General features: G+C 41.3%; 6 protein-coding genes, 1 long non-coding RNA gene and 1 other non-coding gene across 10 annotated transcripts; 6 read left to right on the top strand and 2 right to left on the bottom strand.

Annotated features, from left to right (window-relative positions):
* The first annotated feature begins 2,028 nt into the window (after nt 1-2,028).
* On the top strand, nt 2,029-4,637 carry LOC111441672. Its single transcript, XR_002710216.1, has 6 exons — nt 2,029-2,251; nt 2,331-2,401; nt 2,601-2,841; nt 2,929-3,006; nt 4,014-4,534; nt 4,606-4,637. It is a non-coding gene; the product is annotated as an uncharacterized LOC111441672 (long non-coding RNA).
* An 892-nt stretch (nt 4,638-5,529) lies between these two features.
* TRNAP-UGG lies at nt 5,530-5,601 on the bottom strand. The gene has a single exon. It is a non-coding gene; the product is annotated as a tRNA-Pro (tRNA).
* Nucleotides 5,602-7,107: 1,506 nt separating this feature from the next.
* LOC111441433 (protein LURP-one-related 8) lies at nt 7,108-9,112 on the top strand. The gene is made up of 2 exons (XM_023078421.1): nt 7,108-8,468; nt 8,562-9,112. The coding sequence occupies exons 1-2, from the start codon at nt 8,244-8,246 to the stop codon at nt 8,925-8,927; spliced, it is 591 nt and encodes a 196-aa protein (XP_022934189.1). The 5' UTR covers nt 7,108-8,243; the 3' UTR covers nt 8,928-9,112.
* Nucleotides 9,113-9,497: 385 nt separating this feature from the next.
* Nucleotides 9,498-11,096, top strand: LOC111442108 (serine/threonine-protein phosphatase PP1-like). The gene is made up of 3 exons (XM_023079383.1): nt 9,498-9,980; nt 10,052-10,611; nt 10,697-11,096. Exons 1-3 carry the CDS (start codon nt 9,812-9,814, stop codon nt 10,853-10,855), a joined length of 888 nt encoding a protein of 295 aa, XP_022935151.1. The 5' UTR covers nt 9,498-9,811; the 3' UTR covers nt 10,856-11,096.
* Nucleotides 11,097-12,401: 1,305 nt separating this feature from the next.
* Nucleotides 12,402-13,534, top strand: LOC111442046 (calcium-binding allergen Bet v 3-like). Its single transcript, XM_023079297.1, has one exon. It carries the CDS (start codon nt 12,719-12,721, stop codon nt 13,325-13,327), a length of 609 nt encoding a protein of 202 aa, XP_022935065.1. The 5' UTR covers nt 12,402-12,718; the 3' UTR covers nt 13,328-13,534.
* Nucleotides 13,535-13,722: 188 nt separating this feature from the next.
* On the top strand, nt 13,723-17,786 carry LOC111442045 (KH domain-containing protein At3g08620-like). Of its 3 annotated transcripts, XR_002710262.1 has the most exons (8): nt 13,723-14,321; nt 14,399-14,487; nt 15,367-15,518; nt 16,445-16,564; nt 16,649-16,765; nt 16,907-17,050; nt 17,161-17,367; nt 17,696-17,786. XR_002710262.1 is itself a non-coding variant. In XM_023079294.1 (7 exons), exons 1-7 carry the CDS (start codon nt 14,242-14,244, stop codon nt 17,305-17,307), a joined length of 849 nt encoding a protein of 282 aa, XP_022935062.1. In that variant the 5' UTR covers nt 13,724-14,241; the 3' UTR covers nt 17,308-17,667. The 3 variants fall into 3 exon arrangements, 2 of the variants coding, with proteins under 2 accessions (XP_022935062.1, XP_022935064.1); XM_023079294.1 differs by lacking the exon at nt 17,696-17,786 and having other exon boundaries at nt 13,724-14,321; nt 17,161-17,667; XM_023079296.1 differs by lacking the exons at nt 14,399-14,487; nt 17,696-17,786 and having other exon boundaries at nt 14,240-14,321; nt 17,161-17,667.
* A 559-nt stretch (nt 17,787-18,345) lies between these two features.
* On the top strand, nt 18,346-21,017 carry LOC111442044 (BTB/POZ domain-containing protein At3g08570). Its single transcript, XM_023079293.1, has 4 exons — nt 18,346-18,520; nt 18,686-18,752; nt 19,022-20,179; nt 20,259-21,017. Exons 1-4 carry the CDS (start codon nt 18,453-18,455, stop codon nt 20,781-20,783), a joined length of 1,818 nt encoding a protein of 605 aa, XP_022935061.1. The 5' UTR covers nt 18,346-18,452; the 3' UTR covers nt 20,784-21,017.
* Nucleotides 21,018-21,596: 579 nt separating this feature from the next.
* LOC111441778 lies at nt 21,597-22,645 on the bottom strand. The gene is made up of 2 exons (XM_023078874.1): nt 22,043-22,645; nt 21,597-21,707 (listed from the first exon to the last, which is right to left on the bottom strand). The coding sequence occupies exons 1-2, from the start codon at nt 22,643-22,645 to the stop codon at nt 21,597-21,599; spliced, it is 714 nt and encodes a 237-aa protein (XP_022934642.1).
* Between the last annotated feature and the right edge of the window lie 902 nt (nt 22,646-23,547).

Genomic DNA, 23,547 nt, shown 5'->3' with positions numbered 1-23,547 from the left:
GGGGGGGGGGGGGGGGGGGGGGGGGGGGGGGGGGGGGGGGGGGGGGGGGGGGGGGGGGGGGGGGGGGGGGGGGGGGGGGGGGGGGGGGGGGGGGGGGGGGGGTGGGGTTGGTTTCCTTCCTTCTTTGCTCTGCCCGTGAGCGAATATTTATTTCCACCCGGCCCGTCGCTGTTCAGAATTCTTTCAGAGGTGTTTCGTTGGCGTAATGATTGTCATAGGAATGAGATTTAGTATTTGGTTGATGTTTGGGCTGCATTCCTTGGCCTGAATGATGGGAAATATGGCCATTGAAGTTAGTGAATTTTCAGGATTTCTATCTAGTGGAATAGAGTAGGAAGCTCGAATGAATTATTTCATGCCTTATGGCTGAGTATAAATAATACACAAGAGGATGGGAAGAATATTTGCCACCCCATGAGAGAGAGCCATGTGGTACAAGGAACCAGAAACAATAAGAAGTATAACAAATCAAGCAACAGCATTTGCTAGTAAATGAGAATAGAGAGAAATGACGTCAGATCAATCTTTTTCTCTAACATTCTCCTACAAATGAGAGGGTAATGCAGTCACATCGAGTTTGGAACACAACCCACAAAAATCAACTTCAGACTAAGGCTTTGTTAACCCATCAACAAGTTGATTTGAGGAGGGAACATACCCAACATCGAGAGTCTTTGCAATGACCTTATCTTGCACGAAATGGACATCGAGCTCGACATGCTTGTTGCAGCATGAAAAACGAGACTGGCTGCAAGAGATAATTCACTCACAATATCGCACCATATAATGGGAGGAGGAGAAGGCAACAACTATAATTCACCATGGAGGGATTGAATCTAAGCTTAAGTCAGCTGCATTATGAGCAAGAGCACAATATTCAGACTCAGGTCTAGGACGGGCAACCACATGTTTCTTTTTAGAACACCACGACACAAATGAGTGGCCAAGGAAAATACAATGTGCAGCTGTGGACTTGCGTTTGTAGTTTGCATCACAATATGCAACCAAAGATAAATTTTTATATTTAGAGAGAAAAGGCCGTAATTCAAGTGTACCCTTCTGGAGCACCCTTTAATAGCCTGTCAATGGGAGGATGTTGGGCCTGTAAGAGATGTCTGAGCCTGTATGCATCAAGTTTTGGAGAGCTCCAGTAACATTGCGGTAGAGAGTTGGATTATCCATAGGTTCGCCATCCATATGAGACAATTGTTTGCCAGTGATAGCAGGTTTGGGGCTAATGGGAGGGAAAATTCAGCAAGTTAACAACAGTATCAATGGATTGACTCTTGGAAATAGAGGAGACTAGAAAACCATCTTTAAAGAAAACACTAGTTGAATATGACATGACAAGAAATAAATAGTCGTTGAACGTAAACACTTGTAACCCTTGTCAGCTTCATTACAACCTAGGAAGACACTTTTGGTGTTGTGAAACTGCAACTTATGAGATTGGTAGGGATGAAGGCATGAAAGCAAGCACATCCATAGGAGTGAAGGAAGATGTAGTCAGGGGATCTATTATGAAACTTTTTCCATGGAGAAATATTATTTAAACTAGGGTTGCAAGCCACTTTATGAGGCAAACATAGGAGATGGAAGTATCTGACCAAAAGAGGGGCATGGAGCCTTGAGCAAGGAAGAAAGGCCCGTCTTGACTATATGGCGGTGTTTGCATTCAACAATGCCATTTTGTTGGCTTGTGTGTGGGCAAGGGTGTCCAAAAGCTATTCCATGGTCTTTTATGCATGAGGTAAACAAGCGTAGTTCCCCTTCCAATCACTTTGTAAGGTTTTAATCTTTTGCTGTCAAGTTGAATGAAGGCAGAGAGTGATTCACCATTGGATTTAAAAGGATATGTGAGTGAACGAGTGATGTTATCAACAATGCTAATATAATATCAATAATCCCAAGTGGAGGCTGTGGGAAAATGTAACGTCCGAAAAAAAGAAAAGAAAAAAAAAAAAAAAAAAAAAAAAAAAAAAAAAAAAAAAAANACCCCTCAGCCCATTATAGGGGTCTTGAGCGTCCTCCTCAGAATTCCTGCAAAGGAAGAAGAGTGAGAGAGAAGGACTGAGAGAAGGTTTGAGAGAGAGAGAACGGATTTGCCGGAGTTTTCGTCGGAGAGTCGCCTATAGGATCCATTCCCTACTAAGACCTGTACTCTGGAGCCCTTCTTGGAGTGAAGTAAGAACTCGTGTGGAGATTTCCTCCTCTTCCCTCAAGATCAGAAACAAAAAAAAAAAAACCCAAGGTAAGATTTCGAACTATACCTTCCAGATCTGGGATCTTTGTTGAGGAGTAGAATGATTAAGTCTACTACCTTCTTCTAGGGAAGATTCGCCGCTGATCTTGGTGAGGAAAACGGACGAAACGACGAGATCGGAGAGACCACCCAAGAACGGTAAGGATTTGACCGGACTCTTTCCGACGCTCATAACTCACCTTATGACTAAACAAAATCAAGAAAGAAATACTAGCACGTAGGTAGATAGATGATCTAAATCGTTGTTGAAGAAACCATTTCTGTTTGATTGAGAATCGAAAAACAGAAAATGGAGAGTACCTCGGAAACTAACCGGAAAACTTTGATTCTCTGCTAGGAGGAGGGAGAAAACCGCCGGCGTACCACGTGGCAACCAGCTAGAGGGCCGCGTGCGCCAATCGCCCCCGGACACGCGTCGAGCGCCGCCTGGGAAAACGCGGCTCCAGCTCTCCTGCAACACGCGTCTCTGGCTACGCGACCCGGACCCGCGACTGCAGAAATCTCTGGGCGCGTGACACTCGCGCGTGGGATCTGCGAGTGGCTGCTCCCCGGCGTGTGACTGGCGCGTGGAGGCGCGTGTAAGCTGATTTTTGGCCCGAACGACTTCTGTTTTCCCTAGTTTCCCCCTGATTCATATCCTAACTCCATTTGTTTGTATGAAATAGGACCTTATTGAGGAAAAATCACCCCCTCTCGATACGCCAAGTGTGTGGAAACGCTGCGTAAGGGCACGTAGCATCCAAGTAAGTCGCCACACGGAATTTAGGAAGTAATACTTGTAGGAACCGCTTGGGATGCATGCATGCTAGTTTGAATTACCTTAGGTTGTAGCTTTCCGTAATGTTCTTGGAGGAATAGATTATTGAAAGTAAGATGTATGCTGTGATTTGTTATGAGCGTTACTTGGATACTGCTTATATGCTTTTAGTTCCCATTTTATTTCATGCATATGTATATCTTTTTGCTGAATGGAGGATGGGAAAATTGCGAACTCTGTGCTCCGGGAGTTGATGGATGTTATCACCCCGTCGAGCTTGTATGATTACTTTGCATGAAATGTGTTTGAGGTTTTTGGATAATAGTTATGTACGTACTCGGTTATTTTCATGGCCACCTTTATGAATAAGGCTAGAAGACTATGGTTAGAGCGGCAAGCCATCAAGGGATAGACTTAACCTTTCCCTATTAGTTTAACAGACCATCACGGCACATGAAACATCCTTAGAGTACCCTTAGGCTACTTGTGTGTGGATGGTGATATAGCTTCGTGGGGGACCAGCGGGTTCCTGATCAGGACTCGACTGCTCGATAGCCGTTTAGTATGGGAAACGGGATACCCACGTCGTAATTGACCGTTTAGCTGGATGGAATAGGGGAGGTAGCCCTCCCAAATACAGGGGGATTATCATGGGTCTAGGGGGTTGCAGCTCACTTCCTAGGCAAGACCCCAGATAATCTCATACCCATGCCGAGGTAGCCACTCGTAAGGCACCAGTCCAACACAGGTTAGCAAAAAAAAAGGAACTCTATGGGTTTAAATAAAAGGTCTAAGAACCAAAGAAGAAGTCCAAAGGGATAAGTTCCAAGAGAGTAAGCCCTAATGAGGTAAGGCCAGATTCAGTTGTTCTAGAGCCAAAGGAAAGTCCGTGATCGTCTGCTAAGTTTAGGGTGCGATAAGAGCCTACAAGTAGGTGGCTTACTGAGTATAATTTTTATACTCATTCCTGTTATACCTTTATTTTTTTTTCAGGTACGTGAGGCGTCGAGTCAAGAGAGGGCGCGTCGATCGATGTGGGTTGTCACAGAGGAAGCGTGTCCCGGGGCGTCAGTCTAGTATATTGAATAGTTCACTTTGACCTTAATGTTTCTTTTCGTGTTTTTACCTGGGCACTTATGTCCTTTTAATAAAGATACGTTTTTCTTTGAAACAAATGACTTCCTTGAATTTCTCGTTTATACATTACATGTCATACAATGTTAGTCACGGCTTAAGGATTATGTTTTTTTTTCGGGTCGTGACAGAAAAGGTCCCCACACATCAATGTTCAAGTTCAAATGGCTTTGTAGTAAGAGATAATGAAGAATTAAAGGGAAGTGCATGTGACTTTCTTTGTTGACAAAGACTCCCGAAAGAAGATTTTATCACTAATAGACCAACTCAGTTTACAAAACTTCAAGGCAGTAGCAATGACTCTATCTCAAATGTATGCCTAGGACGTTGGCTCAACATTATTTAAAGCCGTAGAAGCATTAAGGAAATGAATAACCTAGGTCTTTTAAACAACATTACCCAAAGCTATAGAAGCAATGGAGTGAAACCGGTACTCATCCGGATAAGGTAGGTCTTTGTATAAAAGGAAGTTCTAGAAGCGGTATTTCGAGAATTGAATTCAAGATCTCTCGCACCCAAAGCGAGAATCATACCACTAGACCAAATACTCTTGTTATAAATGCTTTGTTCTCCTCTTTAACCAATGTGGGATCTCACAATGCACATCACCCGATGTATGGCTCTGATACCATTTGTAACCTCCCAAGCCCATAGATACTACCTTCTACGGCTTTAACAAGACTCACAAAAGAAGATTTTATCACTAATCACTAATAGACAAACTCAGATTACAAAACTTTAGGCAAGCTGTAGAAGCAATCCACTAGACCAAATGCCCTTGTTAGAAATATTTTGTTATCTTTTTCAACCGATGTAAGATCTCACAATGTAAATCGTCCGGTATTTGGCTCTGCCCATAGCTATTACCTTCTACGGACTCACAAAAGAAGATACAAACTGATTTTATAACTAATTAGACAGACCCAGATCACTAATTAGACAGACCCAGATCACAACGTTGGCTCAACATTATTCAAAGCCGTAAAAGCATTAAGGAAATAAATAAGGTAGGTCTTTGTATAAGAAGAAGTCCTAGAAGGGGCATTCCAAGAATCGAACTCGGGACCTCTCGTACCCAAAGCAAAAATCATACCACTAGACCAAATGCCCTTGTTTCAAATGCTTTGTTATCTTTTTCAACCGATGTGAGATCTCACAATGCGCATTGCTCGGTGTCTGGTTCTGATACCATTTGTAACCTCCCAAGCCCTATTGCCTTCTACGGCTTTGACAAGACTCACAAAAGAAGATTTTATCACTAATGGACAAACTCAGATCACAAAACTTCAACGAAGTTGGCTCAACATTATTCAAAGTCGTAGAAGCATTAAGGAAATAAATAAGCTAGGTCTTTGTATAAGAGGAAGTTCTAGAAGGGGCATTCCGAGAATCAAACTCGAGACCTCTCGCACCCAAAGCGAGAATCATACCACTAGACCAAATGCTCTTGTTAGAAATGCTTTGTTATGTTCTTCAACCGATGTGAAATCTCACAATACACATTGTCCGGTGTCTGGCTCTGGTATCATTTGTAACCTGCCATGCCCTGCTGCCTTCTACGGCTTTGACAAGACTCACAAAATAAGATTTTATCACTAATAGACAAACTCAGATAACAAAATTTGAAGGACGTTGGCTCAACATTATTCAAAGTCGTAGAAGCATTTAGGAAATAAATAAGATAGGTCTTTGTGTAAGAGGAACAACATTTTGACAAGACTCACAAAAGAAGATTTTATCACTAATAGACAAACTCAGATCACAAAATTTCAAGGACGTTGGCTCAACATTATTCAAAGCCGTATAAGGAAATAAATAAGGTAGGTCTTTCTGAGGAACAACATTATCCAAAGACGCACAAAAGAAGATTTTATCACCAGTAGACAATCTCAGATCACAAAACTTCAAGGAAGTTGGCTCAACATTATTCAAAGTTGGCTCAACATTATTCAAAGTCGTAGGAGCATTAATGAAATAAATAAGGTAGGTCTTTGTATAAGGGGAAGTTCTAGAAGGAACATTCCGAGAATCAAACTCAGGACCTCACACCTAAAGTGAGAATCATACCACTAGACCAAATGCCCTTGTTAGAAATGTTTTATTATCTTCTTCAACTGATGTGGGATCTCAGAATGCACATCTCCCGATGTCTAGCTCTGATACTACTTGTAACTTCCCAAGCCCATAGCTATTGCCTTCTACGGCTTTGACAAGACTTACCAGAGAAGATTTTATCACTGATAGACCAACTCAGATTACAAAACTTCAAGGCAGTAGCTATGAAGATGTATGCACAAGACGTTGTCTCAACATTATTCAAAGTTGTTGAAGCAATGGAGGTAGGACTTTGCATAAGAGGAAGTTCTAGAAGGGGCATTTTGAGAATCAAATTTCGGACGTTTCGCACCCAAAGCAAGAATCATATCACCCACTAGACCAAATGCCCTTGTTAGAAATGTTTTGTTATCTTCTTCAACTGATGTGGGATCTCACAATGCACATCCCCCGATGTCTGGGTCTAATACCATTTGTAACCTCCCAAGCCCACCGCAAGCTTATGATCTAAGTTTGGGCATTAAAATGATTGGATGGTTCCCAACTCCGCTTGGTCGGGATCGAAGTGTGCTTATGTCTGGCCCACTCGTGTCAAGCAGGGAACTAAGCTATGGGATTTGAATGAAGGCTCGTAGCTTAAACGAAGAAGGGACACCGGGAGGTGGGCGAGAGAGGACGTTGAGCCCCCAAGGGAGGTGGATTGTGAGATCGTGCATTGGTTAGAGAGGGAGAACGAAACATTTCTTATAAGGGTGTGGAAATCTTTTCCTTAGCAGATGCGTTTTAAAACTGTGAGGCTGACGACAATACGTAATGGGCATTACAAATGGTATCAGAGTCGGACACCTGGCAGTGTGCCAGCGAGGACGTTGGGCCTCCAAAGAGAGTGGATTGTGAGATCCCACGTCGATTGGAGAGGGGACCGAAGCATTATTTATACGGGTGCATTTGAGGTTATTGATTTCAAGCACAATGGGTGAGCATTGCACAAGTTTCTTCACGTTGAATGCTGCAGAGAGTTGGGTAGTTAGCTTGTAAAATTAGTTGATGTATGTCATAAGCTAGCCTATACATCGACAGTTGTAATGAAAAATGATATTTTGTCACTTTTTATATAAATCTCATCAAATAAAAAAGATTATTTTAAGATTATAAGCGCACATGGAATTCCTGAGCTTCATACAAGTATCTGGGAGCAAGACCTTCAAACAGTTTCTTTTCCGTGTATCAACTGTTGTATAAGTTCTAGTTTCCACAGTGAAATGAGAATGGATTGGAACGGAATGGAATCGGTTTATGTGGATGCACAATTTTTGTTCACATGGCCACGGCCCCTGGCGGAGTCGTCGTGTAAATGTAATTTGGATACACCATTACGTACTATTCACTTATGACTAGTGATAGATGGATGGAGGGGCGGAGAAAGTCAAAGGCTAAATTGGTCATGGTCCAACTCAACCGCCCAAGCCGTAGAGGGGCAATAATTTAAGTTGAATGCGGCAGCCGCACCAATACAAGACCAAAATTGTAAATATAAAATAGTAATAGGAAATAAATATGTTAGACAACGATGGGTGACGGGATGGGCGTTGCTTCTGAGCCACTAAAAATTGTATAATTTATTGGGATACTATGGTGGTGAGAATAATTTAACAGCACTCGTGGAATATTTGGAAAGACAGGGCATAGGCTGGGATATTAAACTACTGTGGTGGGCATCGCCATATTATAAATATAAAATTAAATTGAACTACAACAGGGGCGCGTGGAACTCTCTCTCTCTCCCCTCCGTCACAATTGTTTGTTGTCATCCCCCGTCCAAAGTCCAAAGTCCATAATCAAACAAAGAGACATCACACCATGATGGGGATGGGGATGGGGATGGGGACGGGGAGTTTCGCGTTCACCCCGGGTAGGCAGGCGGGCAAGGGCAGCCGCACGTTCTTCGTCTGCTCTACTACCAAAATATAAATACATAAACCTGACCACACACACGAGGAGAAGGAGAGAAGGTAAATAATATTATTGTAAGTAATGACAAAGGTATTCCCAAACGGGGCTTCCTCCTCCTCAACCGACGCCACCCAGACTGTCCTCACCGTGTGGAAGAAATCTATGTTGTTAAACTGTGAGGGGTTTACCGTGTTTGACGCCAACGGTAACTTGGCTTACAGGGTCGACAACTACCTCGCCGGCAATAAGGCCCAGATCCTTCTCATGGACGCCGCCGGCAACCCTCTTTTCACCATCCGTCGCAAGGTACTGTTTGCACGCTCTCTTCTATTTTAGTTGAGTTTTATATAATCACAAACAACTGTGGTTTAATAATATAAAATACATGCATACATATAGAGATTGAGCCTAGCCGATAGCTGGGTGGTTTACGAGGGAGAAAGTGGCGTGAATCCCCGGTTCTCGGCGAGGAAGCAAATGAATCTGCTTAAATCCAAGTGCTTGGCTCGTATTGTTGAAGGATCGTGGTCAGGTATGGGTATGTGTACGTATGAGATCGAGGGGTGTTACGGGAAAAGATGCTGTGCGGTGTACGATGAGAAGCGGAGAATAGTGGCGGAGATAAAACGCAAGGAGGCAACGGGAGGGATGAGCTTCGGGATGGACGTATTCCGGCTCGTCGTCCAGCCTCAGATAGATACCACAGTAGCCATGGCCCTCCTCGTCCTACTAGACCAGATGTTTGGATCTTCTTCCACTCCATGAGAGATTTTGCTGTCCTCTACGCCTCTCTACCCCATACCCCCCATAAAAAAATCAACCACATCTTTGTCTATGCTCCTCTTTTTTAATGCCTTTCCGCTTGCTTCTCTCTTTCACTGTACATCATATAAATACACACAATTTTCCTTTTATAAATACAAATGCTATAACAACATTCTTCCCCTTCATCTTATTGAGTGAAAAAAAGATTGTCATGTCAATCGAACTTATACATCGTGTTTGCTCTAGAATATATGTTTTCAATACAGTGGACATTTATTGAAATTTATGGTATGAATAAAAAAATAAAAAAATAAAAAACTTTAATAGGATTTATAATCTTAATTTTTGAAACCAAAAAACTAAAAACAAAATTGTTATATATCAATGTATTTGGATGAATCTGGCGGAAAAACAATCTAATAAATTATGTATTTGAATTAAGAGCGATTAAAAAAATGGAGATAAGTAGATAATAGAGTAATTAAAGAGTGAGAAGAATGGAGGGAAAGAAGGAAAGTTAAAAAGGGAATTAGAAGAGTGGAAAAATGAAGAGGTTAGGGTAGTCATTAGTGGTGTTAAAGGAGGTCCAAGATTGGAGATGAGACCCCTAATATTGAGGGAGGGGCGGTTAGTGATTATTGGCTAACAAAGGCCACTCTCCGGTACCCGTAAATTCATGACTTTATTCTCATTATTATTTTTTAATCTCCGCTGAAAACAGAAGAAGAGGAAAAAGTGAAACTGGAATCTCATCCCCAAACTGTGTAACCATTGTTTGATTTGTTGGTTGTTGGTTGTTGGTTGTCGGTTGTTCACTGTTCATTGCTGAGCTAAAACGAGATCGGTCGGATTGATTGCTTATTGGGAGAAGAGGGGCGGTGGGAATGGAAGGATTGGAGGGGCTTATAGACAGGCTGATGGAAGGAAGGAAAAACAAAGGAAAAAAGATTCAGCTAATAGAACCCGAAATTCGGCAGCTTTGCATCACGGCCAAACAAGTATTCCTCAGCCAGCCCAATCTCTTACAATTGGAAGCTCCGATTAACATTTGTGGTATACATTCTAATTAATCTATAAGAGTTGAATTTGATTTGATTTGATTTTAAATTGTGTTGTTTGCCTAGGTGACATCCATGGCCAATATCCGGATCTGCTGCGACTGTTTGAGATGGGTGGATTTCCTCCGGACGCCAACTATCTTTTTCTGGGGGACTACGTGGACAGAGGAAAACAGAGCATCGAAACCATAACCCTTCTGTTTGCGTACAAAGTCAAGTTCCCCGGCAACTTTTTCCTGCTCAGAGGAAACCACGAATGTGCTTCTATCAACCGGATCTACGGATTTTACGATGAATGCAAACGGCGTTTCAGCGTCCGTCTTTGGAAGATCTTCACAGATTGCTTCAATTGCTTGCCCGTGGCGGCTGTGATAGACGACAAGATCCTATGCATGCATGGTGGGCTTTCCCCGGAAATGCTCAGCTTAAACCAGGTGGGAGACATAGAGAGGCCCATCGACGTACCGGACCAGGGCCTCCTCTGCGATCTTCTTTGGGCCGATCCAGATAGAGACATCAGAGGTTGGGGCGAAAATGACAGGGGAGTTTCCTTCACCTTCGGCGCAGACAAAGTCACCGACTTCTTGAAGAAACACGACCTCGATCTAATATGCCGCGCTCACCAGGTGGGTGTGTGCGGCTCCCTATTTCTTTCTTTCTTTCTTTGGCCAATTCTCATGCTCTGATTCTTGTACATTTTCTTCCCTCCAGGTAGTTGAGGACGGTTATGAGTTTTTCGCAGAGAGGCAGCTGGTTACAGTATTTTCAGCGCCCAATTATTGCGGGGAGTTCGATAACGCAGGAGCTTTTATGTGCGTCGACTCCAGTTTGCTATGCTCATTTCAAATCATTAAGCCCTCTACAGGATGAGCGGAATCCAGCTTCTGCGTTGATGTAATCATCCAGACAAAATCTAGACTTTCTTCCTTGCTCTAATCTAGTGGTTCCAATAGATGTGCTTTTCTTTTTGTTTCCCATAACAATCCAGTTCAATCCAATCCAATCCAATCCCATCCCATGTCATTCCCAGGATTTGTATATAGCGACCGACTTCAACTCTGGGATGTATATACAGGAAGCGTCTAATGAATAAAACTAGAACTGAAATTAATGAAATTTGTTTCTCGCCTTCCAATAGAAAACTCAAATTCCTTAAAACCCTACTATAAATTGAACTTCAGCTCTAGTTTTGATTCACGCCCTGCTGCAGCAATGGCGACTAGTGAATCGGAATTCAACTCAAACAACTAACATCAACATCAACCATGAAGCAAATGCCCGCCTAATTAACTAAATCATCCTATTCCTACTACCGTCCTTTCTTTTTCAGTGACGAGAAATCAGAATATGACGACGGAAAGTGAATTTGATGAACATTATGAATCCCTGATGTATGTAGATGATGGCCCCCTTTTCTTTTTTTTTTTTTTTTTTTTTTTTTTTTTTTTTTTGCCAGAGATAGGTATCAATTACGGAAGCCATTTTGAACAAAATTGCAGCTAAAAGTAATCCGGGATTCATTGCAGCCAAAGTATCCGGAGACAGTGCAAGCTCAGGACAAGCTCTTCGTGTAAGGAAATCGAGTGATCAAGTGAACCAATAAAATAAATGCTAATAAAGAAATTATGAATTTCGTGATGAATTGGGTGACATCTTAGTTTGAATTAATTTACTGATTATGAGGATTGGATGCTCTGAAGAATAGTCTTGGTTGATAATCAAATATAATAGAGCAAGATACCCTACTGTCTGAACCATTTAAATTTTGATTTTAAATGTTTTGAAGTTAAGGTTATAAAAAGTATTTTCGTCCCTGTTTTTCTTTGCTTTATTATTGGCTTTCTACAAATGTTTTCAAAATCCAACCAAAGTTTGAAAGCTAAAAAAATTCAAGTTTTGGTGGAATCTGTTCCAAAACAGATACCTAGTGGTGGGAGCAATGTATGGAAGGGGCAGATAGGTTTGACTTGGTTGCCCAAAGTTTGATCCATTCATTGTGAACACGATTTCTTCATCTTCTCACAGTGAATAAATTTAACGTAGGCCACAAATTTGGACTTTTCAAAGTAGTGCAATTATATTTTAAAGAAAAAAAAGTGTGGAATATGTTGATTAAATAAATAGTGACAATTCATTTCAACTATACAACAAATGAAATTAAAAAATGTATTATTAGAGAAATAAGGAAGAGTTTGTGACAATAGCAAAGACATTGAATGGGCACTACAGAAAGACAAGTACAACGTAAGATATACGTAAATACTTTTCTTAAGTATAAAAAGTGGTTGACTACTAAAATCTAGAACAAGTGGAAATAGAAAGAGAGGGAGGGGCAGCGCAGACGTGCTCTTGTGGATATAGAAAAGGAGAGAAGTGGGGTTGGGCTTTTACCCGGGGGCGAGGACTAGATCCATTTTATTTCATGTTTTTAATTCCTAATTAATTTCTTAATTCATTCTCATCCCAAGCAGGATCCAAATCGGGATTTGTTATATTAATCGGGTGATGAGAATGGAAAGAGTGCCTCCCTCCCTCCCTCCCTCCCTAAAAGTCTCCTACCCTATTCTCTAAACAAAAAAGGTCGCCTCCCTCCCTCCCTCCCTCCCTCCCTCCTTACAAGTCGGGTCCCTCCCCTCCTTAAAAATCTCCTCCCCTCATCCCCCAAATTCTCTTGTGTTTCTTGTTGTTTTGTGTTGATTCCTTTGGGCAGGCAGCTTATTCGAAATCTTGGAAATGGAAGCGGTGGCCTCAGATGTTCCCCGACCCCGCCTGACGAAGAAACCCTCGTCTTCCTCTTTGTCGTTCCGGCTTCGGTGCCCCAGCCTGAACTCCCTTCGCCTGCGTCGCATATTTGACATGTTCGACAAGAATGGGGACGGAATGATCACCACGGAGGAGCTGGGTCAAGCTCTCGGGCTTCTTGGGCTGGATGCTGATGAATCGGACCTGGATTCCACGGTCAACTCCTTCATCGCACCGGGAAATGTTGGTCTTAGGTTCGAAGACTTTGCAGCCCTGCACCAGTTCTTAAACGACACCTATTTCAGGGAGCCGGTGGAGGATGAGGAGGAGAAGGAGGAGAAGAGGGAAACAAACATGTCGCCGGTGTCGCAGGAAGAGTTGGATCTATCGGAGGCATTCAGGGTATTCGACGAGGATGGGGATGGGTACATATCCGCCACCGAACTCCAAGTGGTTCTAAGAAAGCTGAGATTGTCGGAGGGGAATGAGCTGGACAGGGTTCAGAAGATGATTTTGTCGGTTGACAGCAATCGCGACGGCCGGGTTGATTTCTTCGAATTCAAGGACATGATGCGTAGCGTTATCGTCCGGAGTTGCTGATTCATTCCCGTAATTCCACTCCCACAACGTCGTCCGGAGTTGTAACACCTTGGATATTTCTATGTTTATCTGTTTTGTTTTGCTTTACTTTGCTTTACTTTGCTTTGGGTATTCTCCCTTCAACCACGTATTATATTAACAATAACCAAATTAGTTCAAAGAACCCACCGCCTGGGTCAATACAAATTAAGAATCCACATATTTTCATATTTGATAAATATATGAATAGAAATTTGAAGTTATTTTCAAATAATGTACGCGTTCTCATGCTCCTCACTAGCTTATTTATAGGAAATAACTTAGGTTGATATTGGGCTGTTCATCGCATCACACCGCAGGCCCATTATTTGTCAAATCTCAAGCTTTGCATGCCTAACAGGTGTGTGTTCAGTTGAAGGAAACATCCGAATAGGAAAAGAATCCGTAAATTACAATAGTAAAACTCAAATCCAGTGGGCAGTGGAGAAAGTGAGATTGGGCGCCAAAAATTGGGAAATCTTTTACCGCCTTGATTTTAGCTTCCTTGGAAAGATGCGGCTGTTTGTCCGACACCTCCACTCCACCTCTTCCCAGTTGTTTTTATTCTCAGTTTTTTCTCTTCTCAATTATTTCGTTTTACTTTTGTCTCATACAATTTTGTCTCTCTAACGGTGAATACGCACAACACTACATTGCGTGGGTAAAAATTTAGGCTAAAAATTTCCTAGTATTCAGAAAAAATTTAGGCTTTCTTTCTGCAAATTCTCCTTTCCTTCGCTTCCTCTACCTCTTCCCTTCATTGGTATTGGTATTGGTATTGGTATTGGTATTGGTGCTTGTGTCTTCCGCATCAACAGCACCTGAGAACTGTTTCCCTTCCTGTTGTTTTGTTGGTTGAGATTCCGAATAGTTTAAAGAAAGAGACCCAAGAAGTAATGTCAGGTTTGTATAATCCCAACTTCTCTCCTGCAAGAGCTGCTTCTCCTCAGATTAGAAGCAGCGCTGATGCTGACAGGTAGGTTCATTTGTTTCATTTTCTTCTTCATCTTCCTCTCCTTCTTCTTCTGATCTGTGTGGGGGTTTATTCTTTAGCCACTACTTGTCGGAGCTGTTGGCCGAGCATCGCAAACTCGGACCCTTCATGCAAATCCTTCCTATTTGTAGCCGACTTTTGAATCAAGGTGTAGTTTTCATTCCCTGCTTTCATGCAAATCCTTCCTATGCTTTCCTAGTAACATCGCCCCCCACCCTTCACTCTTTGCCTACTGCTTTCTTTATAACATCTTACTACCACTTCACTTTCATTTCATTTCATTAAATCTACTCACTATTCACATAAAAATCTAATCTGAGATTTTATATTTCGGAGTCACCCCTTTTTTTTTTCACTTTTAGTTGCTTTCAGTCAAACTTTTCTTTTCCTAAAGCCTTCATGCAAGTGAGTTGAGTTGAATTGACAGTAATTCACCTTTAGTTTTAGTTGTTTAACCAGGTTCTGAAGCAGAAAAAATTATGGTACAAGGCAGAGGCATTAAATTGAACCATAATCTAGATGAGTTAAGAGTATTAGTAGAGACATAGTGGGAGTAGGAATGTAACTGTTTCAGAAGTTTGTTCAAGCTTATGGTTATAGGGCGAGTGAGTTTAGGATTTGTAGGCCGAATTCTAGGCCAATGTAATTTTCTTCCATATTACAATATAATTTCATTCATTTACCCATCCTAACACTCCATTGCATTTCAAATAATCAAATACCTGTCCATTAATTTGTTCACTATCACATTATTTGCCTACAAAAATATTTCAAATCAATATATGTTTTTTCACCACGTTAAAAGACGGCGTTGGATCATCACTCACATCCAAGAAAAGCAGAAAAAGAAAATGAAATGCGAGATAATAAAATGGGATATATATTAATGATCAACTGAAGCCTGTAGGTTATGTTACATAAAAATCTAACTAAATATTCGGAACCCCACCTAGACAGTAATGCATATTAAATGGATGAAGAAGTAATGTGGTATGTATCTACATTTGACAGTAAACTATATGTGCAGAGATTTTGCGGGTTTCTGGAATGATGTCCAACCAAGGTTTTAGTGACTCGGAGAGATTACCACAAAGACGCCCTAGTCCAATGCCTTCTTCTAACCTCGTCTCAAATGCTTCTGGCGCAGGTTTTGGCGGCTGGAATGGACTTCCTCAGGAGGTAACTTAAAAATTTACCTGCCACCGTTTTAAAGTTCTATCCTAACTTACTTGATGGTTGGCCAAGAAAACTTCAAGTCTAGGGAACTCTTTTTATTTTTGAGCAACTCAGGAGCTAATTTGAGTTTTCTATGCAGTTTAGTTCAAAATACTTGGTTTGGAAAAATATGATCAAGCTGCTTAAACAAAAGTGTAGTCATCATTAGGAAACTATTTACAGGCTTTTGTTTTCAAAGGAAGAACAATTGCTGTTCTCAAAAATAGAGCACACCGCACACGTGAGAGCAAGCTATAGAAAAGGAAAAAGAAAAAGAAGAAAACCATCTTTAAGAAACAGTTGAATAAATATTGTTTCACTGAACTTTTGTTATAGGTAGGGAAAAGAAAATTTTATATACAACTCCCCAACAGCTCCTCTGTTCCTTTATCCTGTTCCACAGTTCTGTCCCACCCACATATAAATCCTGGGCCTCACTAGATAGCATCTCAAGTCATTAAACTCGCAAGTCGTGTAGGAAGTAGATTTCATGATGTCTGGACCAACAAACAAATAAAAATGGGTCTTCATAAGCATTCTTGTTTGCAGTGCTTTCAAGCCGGTATCAAAGCTTAAGTATTTGCTCAAATCTATGAATTATATTCAATAAAATATCTGTTTCCTATGTCTGTATAAAATTTATGAGTTGTGCTATAATCCTGCTACTATTCTGCCATTACTTTTGCTTGAAAGAATACTCAGTTATTGATAAACATGCAGTTCCCATAGTTGTTTAATTTTTGAAGTTAAAGCACCCAAGTTCTGGTTGCTCACAGATGTGAAAGAATAGTATTCCAACATTATAAACTAACCGATAAAAACTTCCATCTTGTGTTAAAAAATGTTTTAAAAAAATTGACCACCGATGCCACTTGTTTTTCTTTTCACAGCAAATGTTAAGTGGAAATCCAGGAATGACAATGGACTGGCAAGGTGCTCCTGCAAGCCCTAGTTCATTCACTGTAAAGAGGATTTTGCAGTTGGAAATTCCAGTGGACACGTACCCAAATGTAAGTTCTTTAAACAAGTGTCTGAGTACGTGTTTTTAAAAATGTGTTATAAAACTTTGATTTGTTTGGTTTCTGGGATGTCAGTTCAATTTTGTTGGGCGGCTTCTTGGACCCAGAGGCAATTTTCTGAAACGGGTGGAAGCTACTACAGGATGCCGTGTGTATATTAGAGGAAAGGGGTCAATTAAAGATCCAGAGAAGGTATTTTAGGTGAAATTGCTTGGATGAGACCCTCGTGTAAAATACTCTCTCTAAGCCACCATTTTTACCATTGGATGCTTAACATTGAGTTTTGTGGTTGGCTATTTATTTCTTTATCTATCACTGTTTTAAACTCTCAAGGAAGAGAAACTCCGTGGAAGGCTTGGTTATGAACACCTGAATGAACCGCTGCATGTCCTAATTGAGGCTGATTTACCGCCCAATACCGTTGATATCAGGCTGAGACAGGCACAAGAAATTATAGAAGAACTACTCAAACCCGTGGTACTGTTTACTTTCCTCATCAAGTTTAATTTGATTTTAGGATAGAGATGATCAATTTATTTGTTGGTGCATTTATTGTTCACTACTAGATTCAATATATGTGTACGCAGGACGAGCCAAATGATTATATCAAAAGACAACAATTGCGTGAATTAGCATTGCTGAACTCAAATTTGAGAGAAGAAAGTCCTGGCCCCAGCGGCAGTGTTTCTCCTTTCAACTCAAGCGGGATGAAGCGGGCTAAAACTGGTCGCTGAGAGATCACACTCCTCTCCATTACATATTCCCTCTCTACTATGCGAATTGATCACTCAAAGGTTAGGATTCAGTAATGAGCGTAAGTACAGAAAAAGAAAAAGAAAAAAAATATATATTTTTTTAGTTTATTTATTATTTATTTTTAAACAACAGAATGTTAAGAGATGTCTTTTTGTTTTTCTCATTTCTATTGAGAGAGAGAGAGAGGGTAAGGATTATGTAGTTTTGTTTGGGGGTTTGTATCCGGTGAGGTGGTTGTGTCATATAAACCGAATATAATTATTGGATTTATTCTTGTGTTAGTGACTTTGAAATAGTGTGTAATCTTCTTAGATTGTATGTATGATGTGGATCACCAATAATATTTTGATTTATTTGATGCCCAAGTGTAAAAAAGGTGGGGAAGCCAAGTTTCATGAGTTAAGCTCCCAACAATCCAACGCCACCCTTGGAACTGGAAACTGTGTGGTGCAAATAGTTGGTTCCGTCGGAGACGAGTAGCTAATAGTTGGTAAAAATCACATACGCTCTCAGGCAGCAGCTGCCGTGGAATTTATTGGGATTGCAGATTTCTTCTTTCGTGCTTTCTTCTTGGCAATTATAAAAACTGGGTCGAGTGACCAATCAAGCAAGATACCCATCCGACACCATTGCATCTTTATTCTTTATCGAGTTCCGCGCCAGTGTCAGTCCACGCGAGAGATGGAATGGAAGACCCCAATCAATTCCTTTCACTAAACGCCCTTTGACTAAACTTTAGTACGCCGATTAATAAAAACTCGCCGTGTCCCCACACCCCCCAGTCAGTGCGTCGAACGAGGCGGATGAATGACCATGTCGACCCATTGAGATAACAACGGAGGGGAAGCGAGAATTGAAGTGTTTCCTACAAAGACGAGCAAACAAACAACAGGCCACTCAATGCCACACTTGAGACAAAGCAGTGGGGGGAGGGTGAAAGACATATGTCAGGAAGGCTAAGATTTTAATAATAATAATACTAATAATAATAAAAACGGTTGTTGTTCACCAAAGTGTTGAGCCTATATTGTAAAATATAATAATGAAGCCGGTGTGTCACTTTCATTTCATGTTCCCTTCCCTCAAAATTACAACAGTGACGCGCAGCTGAAGCTCAAACCACATGGTATTGATGTCGGAGGCATCCATTAATGCTTCTTCCACACCCAAACTCGGCAACTCCACCACCCGGTATCTCTCTTCCTCTCTGTCCTTAGGCCTGCATGCGAGGAGAAAACGCCGGCTGTTCTATACCCTAGTCTTCTTTTCTGAATTCTCACCCACTGCCCTGCTTTCCTTAAATTATGCTTATTTTGTTCTACTTCCTTGACCAAAACATTGTGTTATCTTTTGTAGTATCTTCTCCGACGTTGCTGGTGACATTACAATTGCCGTCCATGGAGAATCATTTCTACTGCACAAGGTAACTAACCTCTTTCTTTTCATTTGCATGTAAGGTCTCATGTCTGCCTCCACTCCAACTGTGTTCCTGCGCATTTCTACAGAAGAAATTAGGATTCAACTTTATTTTTTCCTTCTTCTTAAGACTGAAATTAACAACACTCCTCAGATGGCTCTTCTCTGGGGCCGATCTGTTTTGGTAGTCTGAAATTAACAACATAAACACAACTCAGTTCTGCAATGCAAGCGTTTTAAGCGTTTTTTTTTTTCTTTCCTTCTGGTGCCTTCAAGTTTCCGCTTGTGGCTAGAAGTGGGAAGATTCGAAAAATGGTGGGCGATGGTAAGGGCTGTAGTGCTACGAAATTCGAGCTCCTTAACTTACCTGGCGGGCCTCAGGCATTTGAACTTGCCGTGAAATTCTGCTATGGAATGAATTTTGAAATCACGACTGCAAACGTGGCTCATCTGCGCTGCGTTGGAGAATACCTGGAAATGACTGAAGAGTATCGGGAAGAGAATCTTATTGCACGGACAGAAATGTACCTGAATGAGATTGTGATCCATAGCCTCGAAAAATCAGTGCAAGTCCTGGTCTCCTGTGAGGGTCTGAGTCCTGTAGCTGAGCAAGTAGGAATAACCGATGCATGTGTGGAGGGCATTGCCATGAATGCTTGCAAGGAGCAACTGGTCTCAGGTCTGTCTAGATTAGATTATGTTGGTGATTCCCCAGACCTCAAATGCCCTACTCTGGAGTGGTGGATTGAAGATCTCTCGTCCCTACAAATTGATTTTTATGAAAGGGTCATTTGTGCCATGGCAAGAAAAGGCATCCGACCAGACAGCATTGTAGCATCTCTCATGCACTATGCTCAGGCATCATTAGAGGGCACATCCAAATCTCAATTTTGGAACCCATCAAGGCCAAAACTAAGTCCTCTTGCGCTGCAAAATCATCAAATTACCATAGTGGAGACCCTAGTAAGTCTAATGCCCACAGACAAAAGCTGTATCATTCCACTAAGTTTTCTGTTTGGGATGTTGAGGATGGCTATCATGATGGACACTAACATTGCCTGCAGGCTTGAGCTTGAGAGGAGGATTGCATTTCGGTTGGAAATGGTTTCACTTGATGATCTCCTCATACCCTCGACTCGAGTTGGGGATATGTTGTTTGACGTAGATACTGTTCACAGGATGCTGGTTAATTTTCTGCAGCGGGTAGAGGAAGAAGAAAATGAAGACTGTGGATATGACTCTGACCAGGACCTTGCTTCTCCAAACCATGGTTGTTTGCTGAAAGTTGGAAGACTTATTGACGCATATCTAGCTGAAATTGCCCCGGATCCATATTTGAGCTTGCACAAGTTTGTTGCTATGATTGAGATACTGCCTGATTATGCACGAGTTATCGATGATGGGCTCTATAGAGCAGTTGACATTTATTTGAAGGTAAAAACATATATATTTTCCAACATTGTCGATTTAGAACAGCAGTTCATTATCATTATTGAATATTGCTCACATTCAGGCCCACCCAAAGCTAACAGAAGAGGAGTGCAAGAGAGTGTGCCATTTGATAGACTGCGAGAAGCTATCTCAAGAAGCAAGCAACCATGCTGCAAAAAATGATCGGCTACCAGTGCATATGACGGTGCGAGTTCTCTACTTTGAGCAGCTGCGGTTGAAGAATTCAATATCGGTAAATGTAGGCGATGGATTCATGTCACAAAGAATGAGTAGTGGAGTAGGAAGCGCAGCTATGTCACCAAGAGATAATTATGCTTCTCTAAGGAGAGAAAACAGGGAGTTAAAGCTTGAGATATCCCGAATGCGCGTGAGGCTAAGTGAGTTGGAGAAGGAGCAATCATTTATGAAAGAGGGGATGATGTCTAAGAGCGGAAACGGAACAACTTTCCTGACTTCACTGTCCAAAGGGATTGGAAGGATTGGAATTTTTAGCAGCACCCCAGGAGAAGCCAAACGGAGAAAGGCTGCACGGAGGTCGCGGGGCTCTGGAAAAAAGTGCATTCAAACTCAAAGTGCGATTGATTAGGAGGATTGCCATGTATTATTGGTTTACTCTACTAGTACACGACTCAGGATCTTAGAGACTTAGAGCAGTAGCGGTTAAGGTGTAGGTACCCCATCATCCTTCATCCTTCATTTAATTGAGCTGTATGTATATCAACTATCAAGTGAGCCAAAGGGGAATGTTATCATTGTGATTACTACTATCGACAGTTTGAAGTTCTTATTCTATCTAGCATAGAGTAATATATGATTCCTTCAAGCCCCATGCCCCTGAAAGCTGCCGGCTCATACCATTGCACCTGTGTAGTAATATAATGGTTAATCGTTTATTTAATAACCGAGTGGATTGTTGGTCGTTTGCCTCCACCGCCAACCTCCAGCTCAAGCAATTGGCAACCGAATAGAATAGCTCAAAGAGTTGGCTTTTGACTTGAATAATGTAATGTACATTCTCATTAATTAGGTATTGTCTTTTGTGGATTGAATGTGATTGCAATTGACAGGCGTCATTAAGGTTGCGTGCTGTAGCTGGAAAGCGGCCCGGCGGATTCATATTTTAAGCCAAAAGGTACTTCCATAGATGATCATCACAATTTCCCAAGTGGTCAACCAAATTACAACCTTGCGATTGCAGCTTTTATCTCCCAGGCATTTGAAGGACACATCTTCCTCCATTGTGGAAACAATGGGCAAGATTCTTATAAGTTTCTCATGTCACCAAATCTCTTTCCTAATTCTTGTTAACTTTGGGATTAGAGCTTCAATTATAGTCAATTGCAATGCTAGGTGTTCAAACTGCCACTAGATTCGATCACTCTTTCCAAGGCAAGCACGACTAAGGCGAAAGGCGAGTGACCTCAGGCCAATGCCCAACAATCACTAACTTTATCATAATGGAGTATACAACTAAAATCAAGTGTAATGCATCAACATTACCAACTTTAACCTAAAAAAGAGGAGAAAATTCAAACTATCAAAATCCAACATTATGAATAAATCATAACTTTGATTCAACTTATCAAAACTCAAAACAACAGAGTTGATTTTATTAAATATTGATTTGATTGATTAATTAATCAAAGCACGATAAGAAATGCATTTGACCTCATGTTACCGTGCTTCGAAATTCCCAACTATAGGCTGCAAAGATTGATTCCTTTATAATATCACATCCACATCAACGAGGGCATGTAGGAAGTACATATTTTGAGAGATCAATGCTACTAGCTACATGTGTTTGACTGATTTGCCAACAAAATCAATAAAAGAAAAACCCCAAACCGATGCGAAGGAGCAGAGGGCGACCGGAATAGGACCAAGGGACCATAACAAGAGGGCGAAACTGAGCCACATCAAGCGGTTGCCTATAAAAGCCAAGGCGAACCCTGTGTCCACCAGTCTCTGTATGTGGGTGCTTGCAGTTGCAGTGCTGACCAACATGCAGGTGTCGATCAGAAACCCCACCCCAAATGAGCTGAATAGGAAGCTCGACACTGACACCACAAAGGCGGCCGCATATTTCACAGCGAACAGCCCACTATTGGCGGCGCTCGATTGAGTTCCGCTTCGGAATAGTTGTTGGGTTTTGTAAGCATTGTTGGTGAGGGCTGCCACGGAGGAGCTTACAGCGATTGATATGGAAGCTCTGAGGATTATGATCATCAGATTGTTTCTCAAGATCTGCACCACCTGCATGCTGCCACCCTCCAGCTGCAGCGCCAGCTCTAGCCACGCTCTGCGGCCCTCCCGCTGGATTCCCCAGGTCGTCTTCTCAGGTTTCTTCTTCAAGCATTGCCACAGATGCGCGTGATACCCCACCACAAGCAACAGGCTCAGGCTCATCAATGTGCTGTCAATGTATAATTCTTCCATCTTAAAACTCATTCCTGGCGTCCAAACCCAAACCAACTCCTCCTGTTTTATATGCATAATATTGACCCCATTTACTTGACCCAATTGCGTACTATATTTATGAAATAATAATATTTATAATGCCGCGTAGCGCATTTCTAAGTCACCAAATTAGTTCACCCATTCCTGCGATTGCCGTTCTATGTCATCTCAACATGCGTGCGGCTTTCATTGATTTAAATAATTTATTCCTTCCAATTGTGGTTCATCAGGTTGTTGCTTTATTTGGAGCACTATAATTTGACTTGTGGCTGTGGGCAAGCTAGCAATATAGCAACCCGTGTGTTCCACTAGTGCCAAATTAAAGAAATTAACCCATTAATTTCCTCATCTACAATAAAGTTGCTTAATTAGTTGATCATTGCACCAACCCATTAGTGGTCATGCTTGGAGTCCAGGTTCATTTTAAACCATCTATATCATTCTGAATCGTAATTTTAAGGGAAACTATTTCAAGGGAAACGTCCCCATCTTCCCAAGCAATAGTTTAAGGTTCAAACTCGTTTGAATTTCATTACCATTCTGTGTTATAACAATTCATAAAAACAAGTTTGCTCAGTCCGTTTAAATTGTGAAAAAATTTAGACTAGAAGCAATTAATGAATACATACTCAAAATCTTCTTATTAGTTAGTTTTAGAAAAATAAAAACCATTTTTTCTCTAAGATTTAAATAGTAGTAGTAATTTTCACACTAACATTTCAAATTTATCAATTTAAACCTTACATACATTTAGAATATACTGCCCTTAATACCCTATATTCCCCTATATTCCCCTATATTCCCCTATATTCAAATTTTCCTATTTGACACTCCGAAGTTTTAAAAAAAATGTTTAATAAAAATAAACGGAATGGACTACGAGAATTGTTTTT

Source organism: Cucurbita moschata, unplaced genomic scaffold (genome assembly GCF_002738365.1).
Source record: "Cucurbita moschata cultivar Rifu unplaced genomic scaffold, Cmos_1.0 Cmo_Scf00004, whole genome shotgun sequence".
In the NCBI taxonomy this organism is placed as follows: Eukaryota; Viridiplantae; Streptophyta; class Magnoliopsida; order Cucurbitales; family Cucurbitaceae; genus Cucurbita; species Cucurbita moschata.
This window is presented reverse-complemented; position numbering and strand designations above follow the sequence as displayed.

Excerpts from the sequence above, each read along its gene's own strand:
- LOC111441433 (XM_023078421.1), top strand. The coding sequence starts at position 8,244 with ATGACAAAGGTATTCCCAAACGGGGCTTCCTCCTCCTCAACCGACGCC. Across the intron at positions 8,469-8,561 it reads TTTTCACCATCCGTCGCAAG|AGATTGAGCCTAGCCGATAG; the intron begins GTACTGTTTGCA and ends GCATACATATAG.
- LOC111442108 (XM_023079383.1), top strand. The coding sequence starts at position 9,812 with ATGGAAGGATTGGAGGGGCTTATAGACAGGCTGATGGAAGGAAGGAAA. Across the intron at positions 9,981-10,051 it reads AGCTCCGATTAACATTTGTG|GTGACATCCATGGCCAATAT; the intron begins GTATACATTCTA and ends TTGTTTGCCTAG. Across the intron at positions 10,612-10,696 it reads TAATATGCCGCGCTCACCAG|GTAGTTGAGGACGGTTATGA; the intron begins GTGGGTGTGTGC and ends TCTTCCCTCCAG.
- LOC111442046 (XM_023079297.1), top strand. The coding sequence starts at position 12,719 with ATGGAAGCGGTGGCCTCAGATGTTCCCCGACCCCGCCTGACGAAGAAA.
- LOC111442045 (XM_023079294.1), top strand. The coding sequence starts at position 14,242 with ATGTCAGGTTTGTATAATCCCAACTTCTCTCCTGCAAGAGCTGCTTCT. Across the intron at positions 14,488-15,366 it reads TAGCCGACTTTTGAATCAAG|AGATTTTGCGGGTTTCTGGA; the intron begins GTGTAGTTTTCA and ends CTATATGTGCAG. Across the intron at positions 15,519-16,444 it reads GGAATGGACTTCCTCAGGAG|CAAATGTTAAGTGGAAATCC; the intron begins GTAACTTAAAAA and ends TTCTTTTCACAG.
- LOC111442044 (XM_023079293.1), top strand. The coding sequence starts at position 18,453 with ATGGTATTGATGTCGGAGGCATCCATTAATGCTTCTTCCACACCCAAA. Across the intron at positions 18,753-19,021 it reads AATCATTTCTACTGCACAAG|TTTCCGCTTGTGGCTAGAAG; the intron begins GTAACTAACCTC and ends GGTGCCTTCAAG. Across the intron at positions 20,180-20,258 it reads CAGTTGACATTTATTTGAAG|GCCCACCCAAAGCTAACAGA; the intron begins GTAAAAACATAT and ends GCTCACATTCAG.
- LOC111441778 (XM_023078874.1), bottom strand. The coding sequence starts at position 22,645 with ATGAGTTTTAAGATGGAAGAATTATACATTGACAGCACATTGATGAGC. Across the intron at positions 21,708-22,042 it reads CCCTCTGCTCCTTCGCATCG|GTTAAAGTTGGTAATGTTGA; the intron begins GTTTGGGGTTTT and ends CCTCTTTTTTAG.